This window comes from Mastomys coucha, unplaced genomic scaffold (assembly GCF_008632895.1).
Source record: "Mastomys coucha isolate ucsf_1 unplaced genomic scaffold, UCSF_Mcou_1 pScaffold20, whole genome shotgun sequence".
NCBI lineage: Eukaryota > Metazoa > Chordata > Mammalia > Rodentia > Muridae > Mastomys > Mastomys coucha.
The window spans coordinates 117,885,486-117,903,365 of NW_022196903.1; the positions used below are offsets into that span (position 1 = coordinate 117,885,486).

General features: G+C 46.4%; 2 protein-coding genes and 1 long non-coding RNA gene across 17 annotated transcripts in view; 2 read left to right on the forward strand and 1 right to left on the reverse strand.

Annotated features, from left to right (window-relative positions):
* Pianp (PILR alpha associated neural protein) overlaps nucleotides 1-118 on the forward strand; it is a 6,065-nt gene extending 5,947 nt beyond the window's left edge. Inside the window, exon 6 of the mRNA XM_031384065.1 lies at nucleotides 110-118. Coding sequence (XP_031239925.1) covers nucleotides 110-118 — 9 coding nt within the window. The remainder of the gene's footprint in view (nucleotides 1-109) is intronic.
* A 12-nt stretch (nucleotides 119-130) lies between these two features.
* Nucleotides 131-5,196, reverse strand: LOC116099592. The gene is made up of 2 exons (XR_004122310.1): nucleotides 4,797-5,196; nucleotides 131-3,087 (listed from the first exon to the last, which is right to left on the reverse strand). It is a non-coding gene; the product is annotated as an uncharacterized LOC116099592 (long non-coding RNA).
* Nucleotides 5,197-5,444: 248 nt separating this feature from the next.
* Znf384 (zinc finger protein 384) overlaps nucleotides 5,445-17,880 on the forward strand; it is a 32,138-nt gene continuing 19,702 nt past the window's right edge. For 3 of the 15 annotated variants that reach the window (XM_031383403.1, XM_031383412.1, XM_031383408.1), the window contains exons 1-2: nucleotides 5,638-5,899; nucleotides 6,779-6,838. Coding sequence is in view for 6 of the 15 variants with exons in the window: in XM_031383397.1 (XP_031239257.1) it covers nucleotides 6,519-6,612; nucleotides 6,779-6,838 (154 nt within the window). In the remaining 9 variants the exon portion in view is untranslated. Of the gene's footprint in view, nucleotides 5,900-6,007; nucleotides 6,304-6,334; nucleotides 6,613-6,778; nucleotides 6,839-17,880 lie in introns of those variants that run through there. The other 12 variants (XM_031383406.1, XM_031383399.1, XM_031383411.1 and 9 more) reach the window with 10 other exon arrangements.

Consider the following 17,880-nt stretch of genomic DNA (forward strand, 5'->3'; position numbering starts at 1 on the left):
TTACCTGGCTCCTATGCTGTGATATATATTTTTGTATTATCTCTTTCTTCTTGTGGTGATAATCTTGTGGGATGTAAGTTTCAAAATTTTCAAATAAAGCCTTTGCAAGATAATGTAGTTCCCTGTTTTGCCTTATAATTCCCACCCCCAGCCCCCATACACCACATACACACAGAAGATGGGCGGGAAGGAGAATGGGAGAGGAAAGAGAGATGAGGAACTTCTTCAGACTAGATTGTCACCTGGCCTGCTCTTCCTGAAGCTGGAGACTGATGGATACCTTAACTTAGGACAGGGTGAAGAACGGAGAGAGGCTCCAGAGGAGAAGGAGCCGGAACTGGCATCTGAAGTGTTTGTTAAGACTTGCATGTTCCTTACTAGTGAGGGTCAAGAGAGACCAAAGAGAGAGAAAAGTGGGGACATTTCTTAGGACAGGCAATGGGACAAGCCAGAAAAGCAACTGATTGATTTGAGACAGAGTCTCTCACCCTGTAGTCCAGGCTGGCCCATACTAGGTTCTCCCACCTTGGCCTCCTGAATGCTGGCATTACAGGCATGAGTCACCACACCACACTGGGCAAGACAGCTAAGGCAGAGGATAAAGGGTCAAAGGGAGAGGATGAGCGAGGTCCAGGAGAGGGTGCTGTACCTGCTCTGTTTTCATCCTTGATTCCTAACATGGCCCTTCCTACGAATGCCCGCCAAAAAGCTATGCTGCACCGGGAGCCCCGTGTGCAGCTCAGTGTGCTTTTCCTACTTGCTTAGGTGTGGGGGTGGAATCAAGGGGTGTGTCTGGGAAGGGAACACAGGCTGCCCAACTGGGATCAGTCACCTCTGAGGTCCCAATTCTAGGTTTGGCTCTTTAACAGCCCTAGTAAAGCCCACACATCACTGTTGCTAGGCTCTGTTGCTGTGGCAACCACCTAGGTCTTGTGTCCTGTTCCTCCCGGCCCCACCCCCCATCTGTGCCTCACCTGCTCTCTGGAAATGGGTAGCCCCAGGGAAGTAGGAGGCAATATAGTATCCAAGAGAGCAGTGTGGGCTGCCTGGAACGTACCTACCTCCATGTTTTACCTTTGATGCTATAAATAGTGTGTGTGTGTGTGTGTGTGCGTGCTGATAGGTGTGTTTTAGATGTTGACGAGCTGTACTGTATATTGAAAGAAGTGTAGCTGAGCCCCTAATGAGGAGTGTGGGAAGGAAGGAGTGTATGTCTTAGGACAAGATTAGTGTTAGGACAGGCTGCTCCAGAGGAAAGCAGCAACTGGAGTAATGAACCAAGAACCAACCAGCAGAGGTATGAGGCAAACAAGCCTTCTGAGGAGGGGTGTCACCGCAGTGCTCCAGGAGACTGCAGAGGGAATGGAAAGGGAGGGGGCCAGGTGGAACCGGGAGGGCCGGGGTGAGGTAGGGGTTGGGAAGGAAGGGCTATGTGGAAGGCGAGGGAAGATGCCTCCTTAACCTCTGCAGCTTTCCCCACAGGGCCGGAGCCCTCGCCAAGGAGAGTGGGGACGATAGAGCAAGGGCGAGATGCTCATGTTTGGAGGGCTTCCTGGGATCTCACCTTCCACAACTCTCCTTTAGAGGGACAGTGTGATCCTGTGGCTCATCCATATGCAAAAGGCACACATGGAGTCCCCTAATGAACAAGGAATTAATTGCCGTCTGATTAGACTGCAGTCCTCCTAAATTTAAATAAATTAAACATACCAGTGAGACACTGGAAGTCTCACCTGTTCCCTCTCCCCAGATGCCCTCTCCCCCATGGAAAGGGGGATGGGAGAGAGAAGACACCATGGAAAGGCAGATGGGTGGAAAGATGGGAGAGAGAAGACAGTCTGGATGTCTGGATCGCCTAGAGGAATTATGCCAGCTTGGTCAGTGTCTTGCTAACCATGGCAACACATGGGCCCAGGGAACCAGACCTTAAACTTTCTCTCTCTTAAAGCTCCAACAGTGACTTGGGGCTTCAGGTCTTCTGAAGGCTTCAGGCGATAGAGTCATAAAGGAAAAAAGAACAAGACCCAAGTGGCTCTTTTGAGAACTCCAAGTTTCCTGGAGGCCACAAGTCACAAGCCCAGTTTGAGGGAGGCATCATCTCCCATCACCAAACTCTCTTTGTTGAGGAAGTACATCAAGTGACTCAGCCAAGGTTCTCCTAGGCATGCTTCTGGAATGCTTACCATTGTGGCCGACCAGAGCAGGGGATGGGAAGCCCCCAGGAGGAGGGATCTCCTAGCAGAGCTCAGGGTGTGGAAATGATTCAAGATGGAAACTGTGCCAGCTGGAGAACCCCAGGCTAAAATTAACAGCCCTCCTCCCCACCCCACTGTGTCCCACATTTACTGCTCTAAAGCTTTGTTCCAGGGACTTAAAAGTGGCTTCTCACAGCAAAAGGCAGGAGGAGGGCTGCCAGAGGCACGTGGCTCGGAAAGTGGTTGGTGAATGTACAGAGGAGGCAGAGAACCGGGACTTTTGGGAATTACTATTTTGCTTCCATATTTCTCTACTCCCCCTCCCTCTTCTTTCCTTCTCTTTCACCTTGTCTTCCTTCTCTTTTGAAGGCAGAGTCTCTCTATATAACCCAGGCTGGCCTGCCCGTAACTTTGACTACTAACTACCCCAGCCTCTTGAATGCTGGCATTACAGGTACACAATGGCCTCACCACTTAAGCCTTTATCCTGCTAATTTGCCAATGAGATCAACACAGACTGAGTGCTGCACTCAAAACTGTAATAAAAAGGAAGAGACATTTTGGCATGGTAGCTTACACCTATAATTCCAGTGTGTGGGTGACAGAGACAGGAGGATGAGGAGTTCCAGGCTATCTTAGCTATGTGCTAAGTTTGGGTCAGTCTGGGCTCAAACTATGAAAACAAAACAGTGCTGGGAGATAGATGAGCTTGCAAAATGCTTTCCACATCAGAATCAGGGATGTGGATGGCTCCAGCACCTATAGACAAATACTAGGCATGATGGTTCTCTTCTGTTAATTCCAGCCTTGGGGAGGCAGGAAGGATCTTGGGGCTTGATGGCCAGATGATGTGTTGAATTGGTGAGCTTTATGTTCAGTTTGAGACCCCCACCTCAACAGAAGAAAAGAAAATAATCACAGGAATGAAGGAAGACAGCTAATAATGACCTCTGGCTTCCTCACACACACAAAAATTAAAAAAACAAACAAACAAATACAAGGTTTGGTGATTTATAATCCAGCACTGTAATCCAGCACTGAGGAGGGCCACTGAAGCAGCAGCATTGGAAATTCAAAGTTATCCTGGCAAGTTTGTGGCCTGGCTGGGTTACAAGAGATTCTTTCTCCAAAAGTAGACAAGGCTGGCTGATCTACATAGTGAGTCCCAGGCTAGCCAGAGCTATATAGTGAGACCCTATCCTAAACAAACACAAAAATGTAACTTTTGCTATCCCTGGCTGTGACTTTGAGGGGAGAAGTCACTTAAACGCACAGTCCCACTTTAGTTATCTGTAGAACAAGATCACAGCTCTTTGTTAGAGTAATCTTGCTTTCTCACTATGGGAACTCATTTGCATGAGCTGAGATGGACCTGTGGCTACATATACTTACTAAATAAATACATAAATAGACAAACATTATTTTAAATACTGAAGATTCTTTCCATATTTGGTACCAAGATGGATTTCTGGTAGCCATGTCTTTTAATCACTGGCCACTTGAAGCAGAGGAAGCTGGCACAGGAGACCCACCAGGAACTTGCAGAACAAAGGAAATTACTAACAGTTATAGTCTTTAGAGAGGTGGGGGGTGGTCTCAGAGCCTAGCAGATTATGAAGGTAGCAGATGGGATGTAAAGAAGGCATTTATGAAATTAGTCCCACTGCCCCATCCTACCTTGGGGCTGTTACATGCTAGCAATTTAGCAGCTTAGAGAAGACCGGAGATAGGATAGAAGGAAGCTGAGCTCTGCAGGCCAGCCTCTGTGACTTTACACATATATTATTTCAGTATCTAGTGTGAACAGTTTCTTCCCTGACAATCTCTTTTTTTTTTCTTTTAATCTATGAGCTTTCTATTTATTGTAAACAGGATTAAATAAAGTCAACCATAGGTCAAGAGGAAGAACAAGAGACCAGTTGACAAGGAGTGAAGGTAGGAAAAGCTGTAGATTGTAAAGGGTGGTCAGTCCTATTCATCCTGACAATCTTAGTAGGGACTCAGATATATAAACTAATTAACAGTAAAAGCAACAGACTAAGAGATTTCAAAGATCCTATTACTTAGGAGGAAAGTGAATCAAGGATTCAAGACCAGTTTTAAATACAACAATGTTAAGATCCTGTCTCAAAGACAAAGACATAGCTGGGTGGTAGGAGGGAGAGGCAAATGGGTCTCAGAGAGTTCCAGGACAGCCAGGGCTAGAGAAACCCTGCCTCGAAAATAAACAAACAAATGACCAAGACACAGTAAATTATATGAAAAATTTAAAAAAAACTTCGGGTTGCAGCAATCAGGGAAAGTTTCCTGCAATCGTTTATAATGCTCATTTATGTAAGTTTACTGGAATGCTTAATAAATTCTGGGATCTGTTGATACCATCAGGAGCAATTCAAAGTCCCTGCCCTTACGGAGCTGGGCAATAACATCAGGTACACTGAATGTTGTATTTAGAAGTAAAACCCCGTAAGAAGATAAGAGATGTGGGTGTTGCAACAAGAAAAGACCAAAGCAAAAAGAGTAACGGTGTGGTCAGAGGAAGACCGATTGAACTTTGATAGCCCTGATCCCGAAACCTCAAACAACTAAGGACATTCTTACCTTTCTTGAATATTCAAAGAAATGAGAGTTTCCCCACCCTAGCTCTGCAAAAAGGTTAACTCCCTACAACAGCCCAGTCCACTCAGAAATGAGCTGTGCCTCCTGTCTTTTAAGATTCCGCGCGGTCTCTGTGGGACTGAAGAGTTGGCTCAGCTGTAAGGAGTGCTTGCTGCTCTTCCGGAGGACCGGAGGTTCGGTTCCCAGCACGCAGACCGGGAAGCTCGAAACTGTCTGTCACTCCCAAGGTCTGCAGAGGGCACCTGCGCTCACGGCATGCATTTGCACGGATATATGCATATAAAAGGAAGATAAATCTAGAAGAAGAGGGGGAAATCTAAGCTGTCCTTAGCGTCTTGATGCATAATTCATGAACCCGTCTGGCTTCCACCCTCCCACCTCCCCAGAAGCCTCTTCCGGAAGCCCGCGAGCGCTCTTCGAATGCTCAGCTTCAGCCCTTTAAGAGAACCGGCCTTTACTTCCGTTTGGGCGTCACATCCCCCGAGCGCTCTACCGGTCCCCGGGCGGAGCTACTTCCGCCCTTACTTGTCGTAACTTCTGCCCTAAATATGTCCGAGCCCTAACAGCGCCGGATGTGGTTCTGCCGCTCTCGGAAGTGACTCGATCTCTGAACTCTTCCCCCCCCAACTTTCCTGCTGCCGCCCTCCCCCCGCTATTTTCCTCCTCTCCCCCCCACCCCCACCCCCGTTTTCCTTTCCGGCTCTCCCGCCTTCTCCGCGGAACGACTGCACACTGAAGCTGTTGGCGGGGAGGTGGGGGGGGGAGGAGGAAGGAAAGTGGGCGTGGAGGAATTGGGGTTCCCGGGAGCACGAGCCGCAGCACCACTTCCGGGTGAGTGTGCAGGAGGGCGGGGGGGTCCCCCACGCGCCGCCTCGCGCCCCCGCCCTGCGGGTGTCTCGCGCGCAGCCCGTGCGAGTGTCGGGGGGTCTGTCTCGCGCCCGCAGTGCATGCCGGCGCGCCCCGCCTCGCGCTCCCTCTCCCGCGCCCCGCGGGTCCTCCCACCCCCTCGGCTCCTTCCTTTCCCTGCGAACGCCGCCCCTCCCGCGCGCTGGCTCTGGCGCTGGCGTCGCCGCCGCCGCCGCCTGGTGAGTCTCGCGCCGCTGTAGTCGGCGCGCGCCAAGCCCCTTGCTCCTCCCCCCTCCCCTTTTCCTTGGCGAGTGGGGATCGGGGTGGGGGGGGTCCACGATGGGACTGGAAGTGTGTCTGTCCCGGAACCGGAAGTGGTTGTGGAGGAGCGGGCGATGAGGAGGAATGGGGGGGGGCTTAGGGGGCGGGTGCCTGTCTAGTAGGTGGCAGAGTTCAGCTCCCTGGAGGGGTGAAGGAGGGACGTCCCAAAGACCGGTCTTTGAAGAAGGAGTAGGACTTGACATCGGGAGGAAGGACCCAGTTCGGTGTCTCAGGGGAGCGAAGGTTTTAGGGGGACGGCTGGGAGTCTCCAATATATAGACCACTGAAGGTTGAAGGAGGTACTTCTTGGCACAGGCCTTGGGTAGGAAGGGGGCGAAGTCCTAGCTGAAGTGTGTGTTGGGGGTGCGAGGCTAGAGGAAGTGGCTGGGCCTGAACTTGGCACTGTGCCTGACACAGGGCTAGGGCATCCACCCCCCCCACCCCTAAGCTTTCCTTTCTAAGCCGCTTCCCAGGAGCAGGGACCCTCCTTCATCTCTTCTGATCTCTGACTCCTGGTTCCCTGGTAGCCCTGGGGGAATGAAGAATGAAGTGTCTGAGCCTAGGAGTGGAACCCAAATGCTGCTGATAGAATTCATCTTAAGTTTTGGGGAACTGGCTTTATTTCCCTTAGGTACACTTAGTGGGTGTCACTGAACGCCTGTGACGCTCGCCCTTCCATCCTTGGATTGTTGGTTGGGGAAGCTGTCCGCTTTATAAATTGCTGACAGTCAACTTCTGAGGTTCTCCACAGTTCTCTCTCCTTACTGGCCTCTATAATCTAGACAATTTGTTTCCAGAAAGTTCAGGAGCCCTGGAAAGGAGAAGGAATAAGACGACAGGAGGAAGAGAGAGAGAGGGTAAGACAATCGTGGTTTAATGATTTGGGGAGAGATGGGGTCATCTCATGGTTTTTCTTTTTTTTTTTTTTCCTTTACACTGTGATAGAATTATTGAAGTAATCAACACCTTGCAGTGCTTGCAGTGAGAGGGGGAAAAATGGCCTTTTCTTGTTTCATATAGTACCCAGGAGGTTTTTGTGTAAAACGTTGATACTGTTTCTTTGTTACCTTGAATGGCCACGGTACTCAACAGGAATGCAATGTGAAATACTCAGGTGAAGCCACTCAGGGGGCTTGCAGAAGACAGAGGACTCTGATTACAATGTAGTCTTTATGGTGTAGCTTATAGACACAAACAGGCAAGTTTAGAGTTTCCCATTCTTAGTGGCCAGTGGAGTATTTGAGTGGCTCTGTTCAGCGATGAGACTCTAACATGAGATAATTTGAGTTTGATGTGTCAGGTAATTTTTTGGGGGGAACACCGCTTCTTGGATAGTTTGAAATAAAAGAGATAAAATTATATGGTGTCTGCTCTAGTAAATCTGGGAGAAATCAAAATATGAGACCTAATGCTAATACTGAAACCTTTGTATTTTATATTTTTGGGAACAAGAATTTGGTATGAAGCCCAGACTACTCTGGAACTCACTAAGTAAAGCAGATTGGCCTTGAACTTGAGGCGATCTCTTGGACCTCTGCTACCTAAGCGTTTGGCCCATAAGCATATGCCACTATGAATGGCAATAAGAAAGGTTCTTTAGTTGAAAAATAGCAGTTAAAAACAGCAGTTAGGAGCACTGGTTGCTCTTCCAGAAGTCCTGAGTTCAAGCCCCAGCACCCCCATGGCAGCTCCCAACTGTCTATAACTATAGTCCCATGGGATTGATGCCCTCTTGTGTTTCACAGATGAAGCACCCATATACTTAAATCCATAAATAAGAAAATCTTTAAAGACAACAGCAATGTAGGGCTGGAGAGACAGTCCAGCTGGTAAAGTGCTTGTCACAGAAGCATGAGGACCTAGGTTTGCTGTCCAGAATCCATTCAGGAAAGCCGAGCATGGTAGGCCAAGCACTAGGAAGTAAGAGACAGGTGGAGATGGATCCCTGGGGCTTACCAAAGTTGGTGAGGCCTAGGTTAAAGACCCAGTGTGTAAAAATAGAGTGGATAGCACCTGAGGAATGACTCCTGTGTTCACTTGATAAACACACACAAGACAGGGTAGCAGGCAATGGAAAGTGGTGAGCCTCCCTGCATTCTCAGGCCGTGACTTCTCACCTTTGCATGGTTGGAAACACCATAAGCAGCGTAGTAGGACAGAATAGTATAGGAATGCTCACCCTACTGTCAGCATCTCCTTGCTGCCAGTAACTCCTCTGGAGATCAAATCTTTTGTACTTTTAAAATTTGTTTTTTATTTATTTTGTTTATGTTTGGGGAGGTTGGAGGACAACTTTGAGGGAGTTGTGGATTCTGGGTGCAAACTCAAGTCATTAGGCCATTGATGACTCAAGTCATTGCCAAAGATGACCTTGAACTTGTGATTCTCCTGCCTCCATCCAAATGCTGGAGTTAGCAATTTTATCTCACCCAGGTTTGTTTGTTGTTTGTTTTTAAGAGTGAATTATGAGTACATCCAGATTCTCTTTTTTTAAAGATTAATTTATTGCCGGGCGGTGGTGGCGCACGCCTTTAATCCCAGCACTTGGGAGGCAGAGGCAGGCGGATTTCTGAGTTCGAGGCCAGCTTGGTCTACAGAGTGAGTTCCAGGACAGCTGGGGCTACACAGAAAAACCCTGTCTTGAAAAAACAAAACAAAACAAAAAAAGAAAGATTAATTTATTTATTTTATGTATATGGGTACACTGTAGCTTACAGATTGTTGTGGGCCTTTATGTAGTTGCTGGGAATTGAATTTAGGACCTCTGTTTGCTCCAGTCAACCCTGCTCGCTCTGGCCCAAAGATTTATTTATTATTATAAATAAGCACACTATAGCTTTCTTCACAGGGCGTCAGACCTCATTATGGATGGTTGTGAGCCACCATGTGGTTGCTGAGATTTGAACTCAGGACCTTCAGAAGAGCAGTCAGTGCTCTTACGTGCTGAGCCATCTCTCCAGCCCCTTACCCCACCCAGGTTTAAGTGGTGTTGGGAATCAAACCCAGAGATTTATGCATACTGGGCAAATGCTCTTACCAGCTGAACCACATCACCAGATGGAGGTTCGAGACTGGAAAGAAAAGTGCTAACTTAATTATAATTTATTCTTTTCCTTTCTGTGGATCTAGCCTTTCCTTCTTACTAACTAACTAGTTGAGGCTTGATGGGGGAGCAAAGTTGAAGCTCATTTTGAATATGAATTCTTTCCTCTTACTCCTCCCTTTTTTCTCTGGTGCTGTAAGAGAAGTCTACTTGCTCCTGAGTCCTAGAGCAGAGCCAGTTCCCTGGTTCTTTTCCTTTTCTTTGGTTTTTTGTTTGTTTGAGGCACAGCCTCACTGTAGCCCTGGTTGGTTTTTGCATATGGGAGGTGTGGTAGTGGAAAGAAAAAAAAATATACGTGCGGGTGCTTATGCCGTGGTGCAAGGAGAGTGGTCAGATGTCAGCTGGTGGAAGTCAGTTCTACCCTGTGGGTTCTGAGCATCAAAGTTGGTCATTATTTGTGGTGACAATCACCTTTGTCTGCTGAGCCATATTGACAGCTCTAGATTGGTCTTGATCTGGAGGTCATAATCTTCCTGCCCCAGCTTCCTGAGTGTTGGGGTGGCAAGCATGTGCCACCATGCCTGGCCCTTTTCATTTGCTTAATATGTATGGTTGTTTGCTAGCATGTATGCCTGTGTACCACTCGCATGCCTAGTGACTGTGGAGGACAGAAGAGAGCACTGAGTCTCCTGAAACTGAAGTTACAGGTGGTTGTGAGGTGCCATGTGGATACTGGGAATTGAACCCAGGAGAGAGCAGTGAGTGCTTTTAACTACTGAGTCATCTTTCAAGCCATCTCTGCTCCTTATTTCTTTAATTTTTTTTAAAGATTTATTTATTATTATAATCAAGTACACTGTAGCTGTCTTCAGACACCCCAGAAGAGGGTGTCAGATCTCGTTACGGGTGGTTGTGAGCCACCCTGTGGTTGCTAGGATTTGAACTCAGGACCTTCTGTAGAGCAGTCAGTGCTCTTACCCGCTGAGCCATCTTGCCAGCCCATTATTTCTTTATTTTTGAGATGAGGTCTCATTACATAAACCAGACTAGCCTTAAACTCTCCGGGAGCCTCCTGTTTCTGTGTCCTGAGTGCTAGGATTAAAGGCTGTACCTACCACCACACTGAGCTCTTTTTTGTTGTTAAATGTGCTAGTATAATTAAAACTGGTAAAGATGTTTTGCGTAGAGATGGTGTCCTCTGTAATATCAGTGGCCTTCTCGAAGTTGTGAGAATATTAGGGCGAACAAGTGGGAAATGTCAGTGGGAGTCTGATAGCCATGACCATCATTCTTGGCTATCCAGTCAGTCTCATATCAGGGAATATATGGATTCAGGATAGCTTATCAGTAGAAGGGTAGTATAGCTTTTCTGTTGTTTTTTACATTTACTTTTGTGTGTGCTTGTACAAATGTGAGACCTAGCACACGTAGTCAGAAGACAACCCGGAGGAGTAGGTCCTTTCCTTCTACCATGCACATTCTGGTGATGGAGCTCAGGCTAGTAGACTTGGCAGCAAGCACGTTCACCTGGTAAGGCATGTTGGCATGTCTGTAGTTTTTGAGATAGGGCCACACTTGGTGTCCAGGTTGGCCTGGAACCATGTAGGGCAGATGCCAGCCTTTAACGCACAGTAGTCCTCCTGTCTGAGTCTCACAAGTACCTAGGGCCTAGGCAAGAGCTGCTGTGCCCTACAAATTTCAGCACTTTCCTCCTGTGTCATCTTAAAGCTAAATATTTACGCTTCGTGAGCAGTAATTGTTATGTGCTTGGTGGGGCTGACCTGTTGATTAGAAGTGCCATTTTATTTTATTTTATTTTATTTCGAGACATTCTTATTATGAATCCTTGGATGGAACTATGGAGACCAAGCTGGCCTTGAACTCACCAAGTCCCTTTTGCCTCTGATTCCTCAGTGCTGCTGACATTAAAACCATGTGCTGTTATGACTGGCAGGGTGGGGTTTTATTTTATTTTAAAATTTTTATTACATTTTTCATATGTGGTGTATCACAGATCACATGTGCACTCTCTATTTTGTTGTAGTTATTCTCTATACTATGTGAGCCCTAGGGATTAAACTCAGGTTGCTAGGCTTGACAGGAAGCGCCATTACCGTCTGACTCTCTGTTACTTTAATCTTGTTTTGTAAATAAAAAGTAATGTGTAGGGACATTTTACTTACATGTATGTATTTGTACCATGTATGTGCCTGGTGTGTCAGAAGATTAGGATATGGATGGTTGCAAGGCACCATGTGCTAGGAACTGAACCTGGGTCTTCTGTAAGAATAACTACTTCTGCCGGGCAGTGGTGGCGCATGCCTTTAATCCCAGCACTTGGGAGGCAGTGGCAGGCGGATTTCTGAGTTTGAGGCCAGCCTGGTCTACAGAGTGAGTTCCAGGACAGCCAGGGCTACACAGAGAAACCCTGTCTCCAAAAAAAAAAAAAAAGAATAAGTACTTTTAATTTCTGTATCATCTCTTCAACCCTGCTTTAAACTATTAATGTTTTTTTTTGTTTGTTTGTTTTTTTTGGATTTTCGAGACAGTGTTTCTCTGTATAGCCCTGGCTATTCTGGAACTCATTTTGTAGACCAGGTTGGCCTCAAACTCAGAAATCCGCCTGCCTCTGCCTCCCAAGTGCTGAGATTAAAGGGGTGCGCCATGACTGCCCGGCTGATTTATTTTTTATTGAGATAGGGTTTCATGTATCCTAGACTAGCTTCAAACTTGTTATGTAGACTAGGATGGCCTTGAACTACTTTTTTTTCCCCCTTTAAATTATGTGTATGTGTGTGGTTATGTCTATGTAAGTACCCATGCCCTCAGACCAGAGGATTTGGATCCCTCTAGAGCTAGGCTTAGGCAGGGTTTGTGAGCCATCTGATGTGGGTTCGAGGAACCAAATTTGGATCTTCTGCAAAAGGAGCGGACACTTTTAACTACAAAGTTTTCTCTCTTGCCCCAGCCCTAAACTTCTTTTCTTTTTTGTTTTTTGTTTTTTGTTTTGTTTTGTTTTGTTTTTTGGGGGTTTTTTTGAGACAGGGTTTCTCTGTATAGCCCTGGCTGTCCTAGAGCTCACTTTGTAGACCAGGCTGGCCTCAAACTCAAAATCTGCCTGCCTCTGCCTCCCAAGTGCTGAGATTAAAGGCATGCGCCACCACCGCCTGGCTCTAAACTTCTTTTCTTGCTTCTACTTTCTCATTAGCCTCCTAATGAACTGTGTCTTTAAAAGGCCATTCCACCATTCGATCAGGTCAGCTGCTTCAGAATGGTGGGGAGCATGGTAAGATCATGGAGTCCATGAACGTGGGCCCACTGTCACAATTTGTGTCTGGGAAGTAAGTTCCTTGGTCAGAAGCAATTTGATGGTGGATAATGAGTGAAAAAAACATAAAAAGGAAAGGAAAGGACATGATTGACTGCATGTAGGTATGGTGGAGGAGAACATTTATTACAGATATGTGGGAGAGCACAGCCAAAGCAGACAGACACATGTAGAAGAGTCCAGAGTGGGCATGACTGAATCATGTAGGGACCCGTGGAGGGAAAGGGGGAGAGGGAACCAAGCACAGTAGCCAGGAGGCCACAGGTACATAAGGGGGCGGGGAACCAAAATGTCTAGAGTATATAGGGAAGAGAGAGCCTCTGCGTGGGCTGAGGGATGCTGGGAGAACCTGGAGGCCAGGTTAAATAGACAGCTCAGCTATTTGTCCCGGGTTTGAAACTTAACAGATAAAGTGTTGTGTAAGTCTACTAATGGTACTTTAGTTAGAACTGGGAAAGGCAGACTCCTAAGTGACAAAGATTCTGCTCTAGTAAGGACAAAGTGTTTTCCTTTCCCGGAAGTCGTCACCTTGCCACAGGTTGCTAGCTGGTGCCAGAAATGATGCCTTATGGGTGAGCAGACCCTGTAGCCAGGTCAGCAGTGAGTGCAAGTCCCTGTTGGCAAGCCCCAGCATAACTTTCATCTCTACCACCATGGTTTTTGTTCACAGGCCCATTGGTTAATGACAGGGATGGGAAGTCCAGGGGAGGCTCTCTAGCCACAGAATGGGTCCTGGTTTTTTTTTTTTTTAAAGTTGCTTTTTTTTTTTTCTTTTTTAAGATTTATTTATTTGTAATTATGTATTTATTTGTACTTACTATATGTAAGTACACTGTAGCTCTCTCTAGACACTCCAGAAGAGGGCATCAGATCTCATTACAGATGGTTGTGAGCCACCATGTGGTTGCTGGGATTTGAACTCAGGACCTTCAGAAGAACAGTCAGTGCTCTTAACCCCTGAGCCATCTCTCCAGTCCAGGTCCTGTCTTCTTGATTATTGAAGTTCTTTGCTGTCAGGATGGTGGGGAGCATGGTAAGACCAGTGGATTCATGAACGTGGGCCCATTGTCACAATTTCTGTCTGTGAAGTAAGTTCCTTGGTCAGAAGCAATTCAGTGTGGACTCAATCCCATGATGGTGGATAATGAGTGAAAAAAAATAACTGATTTTTGAGGTTACCTTTTGATGGGCATTTTCTTGGGACACCAGTATTTTGGCATCTTATTTGGAGAGATCTACCCACATTCTTATTTCCCAGGTGTGTCTCTTACCAATTTTCTAATCTTGCTCTTTCCAAGTCCCTGATCTTTCAGCCAGTCTATTGGCTATAGCCCTGTTGTCTTAGTTAGGGTTTTACTGCTGTGAGCAGACACCATGACCAAGACAACTCTTATAAGGACAACATTTAATTGGGGCTAGTTTACAGGTTCAGAGGTTCAGTCCATTATCATCAAGGCAGGAACATGGCAGCATCCAGGCAGGCATGGCGCAGGAGGAACTGAGAGTTCTACATCTTCATCTGAAGGCTGCTAACAGAATGCTGGCTTCCAGGCAGCTAGGAGTAGGGTCTTAAAGCCCACACCCACAGCGACACACCTACTCCAACCAGGCCATACCTTCTAATAGTGCCACTCCCTCACCCAAGCATATACAAACCATCACATTCCACTCCCTGGCCCCCATTGGCTTGTTCAGACATGAGTATGGGGGCCATACCTAAACATAGCATAATAAAAAATACATTTAGTCCAAATTCAAAAGTCCCCATAGTCTATAGCAGACTCAACAATGTTAAAAGTCCAAAGTTCAAAGTCTTTTCTGAGATTCATGCAATCACTTAACTGTAATCCCCAAAGCAAGACAGGAAACCAGCTGGGCAAACTCCAAACTCTGCATCTCCATGGCTGATGTCAAAGCAGTCTTCAGATCTCCACTCCTTTTTCATCTTTGTTGATTGCGACAAACTTCTTTCTCCTGGGCTGGTTCCACTCCCTGTTAGCAGCTCTCCTCAGCAGATAGCCCATGGCTCTGGCGTCTTGAACATCATGGGGTCTCTAAGGCAACTTCAATGTTACAGCTTCTTGATTCAATGTCTGGGGTTCATACATGAACTTCTGGGCTCCTCCAAAGGGCTGGCGTCACTTCTCCAGCTCTGCCCTTTGTAGCACTCTAAGCTCAGTTGACTCCACCCTACTGCTGCTGCTGTTCTTGGTGATCATCCTATGGTACTGACATTTCCAGTACACTTGGGTTTTCTGCTGCAACTAGGCTTCACCAATAGCCTCTCATAGGCTCTCTTCATGGTGCCAAGCCTCAATTCCATTGCATGACCCCTTCAGTCCTGGGCCATCAACTACAACTGAGGTTGCACCTTCACCAATGGCCTTCTGCGGCCTCTCACAGTGCCAAGCCTCAGCTGCTCTCCATGACCCCTTCATGCCTTCCAAACCAGTACCACCTGGGTGACTCTTACACATTTCCAGTCCAGCTGCAGCACAAGATTCAACCTTGGCTATCTCTGGAACATAGCCTTTGTGCTCTCAGAAAAGACTTCCCAGATTTCTCCTCAGTGATGCTGGTCTCTTCTTAACAACCACTAATTTCTTAGCTCCAGCTAACCAGCATCAATTGTCCCAGTAGTCTCTTCTATTTTTCACTCTAAAGCCAGAGCCACCTGGCCAAAGGTGCCATGTTCTGGTGCTTGCTGGGGCTAGAACATGTTCCCCCTTATTCTATTACCAGCTTTCTGTTTTCCAACTGCCTAAACTTGGCTGTCCTGGTTCTTGCTCTGTAGATTGACCTTGAACTCAGAGATCAGCATGCCTGTCTCCTGGGATTAAAGGTGTATTCCTAGTCTCCATTTAAAGCATTCCACTGCTTTCCAAATCCAAAGTCCCAAAATCCACATTCTTCCAAGCAAAAGCATGGTCAGGCCTATCACAGCAATACCCCAGTCCCTGGTACCATTTCTGTCTTAGTTAGGGTTTTACTGCTGTGAACAGACACCATGACCAAGTTAAGTTTTATAAGGACAACATTTAATTGGGGCTGGCTAGCTTATAGGTTCAGAGGTTCAGTCCATTATCATCAAGGCAGGAACATGGCAGCATCCAGGCAGGCATGGTGCAGGAGGAACTGAGAGTTCTACATCTTCATCTGAAGGCTGCTAGCAGAATACTGGCTTCCAGGCAGCTAGGAGTAGGCCGCACCCACAGCGACACACCTACTTCACCCACAAGGCCACATCTACTCAAACAGGGCCACACCTTCTAATGGTGTCAGTCCCACTCCCTGGGCCTAGCATACACAAACCATCACACCCATGAACCAGTAAATAATTGCAAATCTGGCCATTTCTCTTTTCAAGTAAAATATACGTCCATGTGTTCTACCCACAATGACGATTCCCCTTCATCCATGCCTTTCAGGATTCACCCAGAAAGGTGTTATAATGCTGCAGCTGTCTACTTTTTGGTTGTCCCTGCATAAAATATATAGAACCATCAGTAAGCCAGGCCCATTTTTTTTCTACCTCAGTCAGGTGATCATAGGATACACCCATGAGGCTATAGTCACAGGCTTGGAAGCAGACGGCATTGTAACAGAAGTAGAAACAATAGGTATTTGGGGAACTTCTTCATGGTGTAACTTGCTTGTGCCATCTCTGATGGGATTGTAGGCTGTTGTGGGTTTGCTTTGTTTTGTCTGTTTTTTTGTTTTGTTTTGTTTTAGAGATTTATTTATTTATTTTTTGTAGATGAGTACACATAGCTGTCCTCAGACACCAGAAGAGAGCGTCAGATCCCATTACAGATGGTTGTGAGCCACCATGTGGTTGCTGGGAATTGAACTCAGGACCTCTGGAAGAGCAATCAGTGTTTTTAACCACTGAGCCATCTCTCCAGCCCTGTCTGTTTGTTTTAAAATGTAATAATTATATATGTGTGGGGGCCTGGGTGTGCCACTGTGCATATACATAGGTCAGAGGACACCTTGTAATTGTCAGTTCTCTTTTTACAACATAGGATCCAGGGATTACATCAGACACGGGTTGTCAGTCATGGCAGAAAGTAGGCCCTTACCTACTGAGCTGTCTTGAAAGCACTTAGCTGTCTGTCTTTTGAGACAGTGGTCTTGTGTGTCTTGTGTGTCTCAGACTGGCCTTGATTACTCTATATTTCAACAGGGAAAGGTGGCCTTGAACTCCTGATCCTCCTCTTTTTGCCTCCTACAAGTTTTGTGCATATAGAAATGTGCTATCATTGGCTGTTTTACTCATTCATACTCCATTCCAAAATTAATTGAATTGGTACCTAAATGAAGTTTCATGAGAATATGATGTTGAATGGCATGTCATTTTGCTGTTTTCAAAAACTTCATCTAGTGTGGTTGCTTACGCTTTTAATCCCAGCACTCAGGAGGCAGAAGCAGGTGGGTCTTTGTGAGTTCACAGCCAACCAGGGCTACATAGAGAGATCCTGTTTCAAAAATATAAAGCAAACAGCCCTGAGACTGGACCTAAGGAGGCTGTGAGCTGCCACATGGGTGCTGAGAGCTGACCCTGAGTGCTCTGCAAGAGCAGCAGGTCTTCTTAATCACTGAGCCACAGTACTGCTTTCTCATTTGTTTGTTTGTTTTAGAACTAGCCTGTAGCCCTGTTTGTCCTGGAATATACTCTGTAGACCAGGCTGGCCTCTTAGAGATCTGCCTGCTTCTGCTTCCCAAGTGCTGGGATTAAAGGCATTCGCCACCACCATCTGGCTGTGGTTTTTCATTTTGTTTTATTTTTTTTGGCTAACTTGACACATGTGTACTGTATATTGTTCCAGTGCATCCCACATTATTACCCTTCCTTATTCCTTTCCTTTTGGAGTCTTCCTTCCTATTTCATGTTTTTGTTTTTTTTTTGTTTTTTGTTTTTTTTTTGTTTGTTTGTTTTAATGGCTCATTCGGTTTTAAGATTGCTTGCATATGAGTGTGAAATAGTTTACTGAAGAAAAATGATTCCCTATGTTCTAGTAGCCTTAACTACCAATCATAGCACCTCAGCTTCATGGGCCTCACACTCCCGGCAACCTTGAACTCCCTCAGCCTCTGGAGGACTGGCTATAGGTGTAAACCTCCATACTTAACTTCTTTGTTCAGTTTGCTCTTTTTTGGGGGGGAAGGTTCAAGACAGGGTTTCTCTGTGTAGTCCTGGCTGTCCTAGAACTCACTTTGCAGATCAGGTTGGCCTCGAACTCAGAAATCTACTTGCCTCTGCCTCCCAAGTGCTGGGATTAAAGGCGTGCACCACCATCGCCCGGCTTCAATTTGCTTTTTAAATTTTGATTTATTTGTTTGTTTTTTAGAGTGGGTCTTTTAGCAAGCCCAGAATGACTTTAAATTTTGCTGTAGTTGAGGATAACCTGCAATTCCTGGTCTCTGCCCCCCTCTCCCCAAATGTTTGCTATCACAGGATTTTTCTGCTTCATTTAGCAGAGCTCTTTTCTTTGACCCTTTTTATCTTTTCCTTTTTCTTTTCTTTT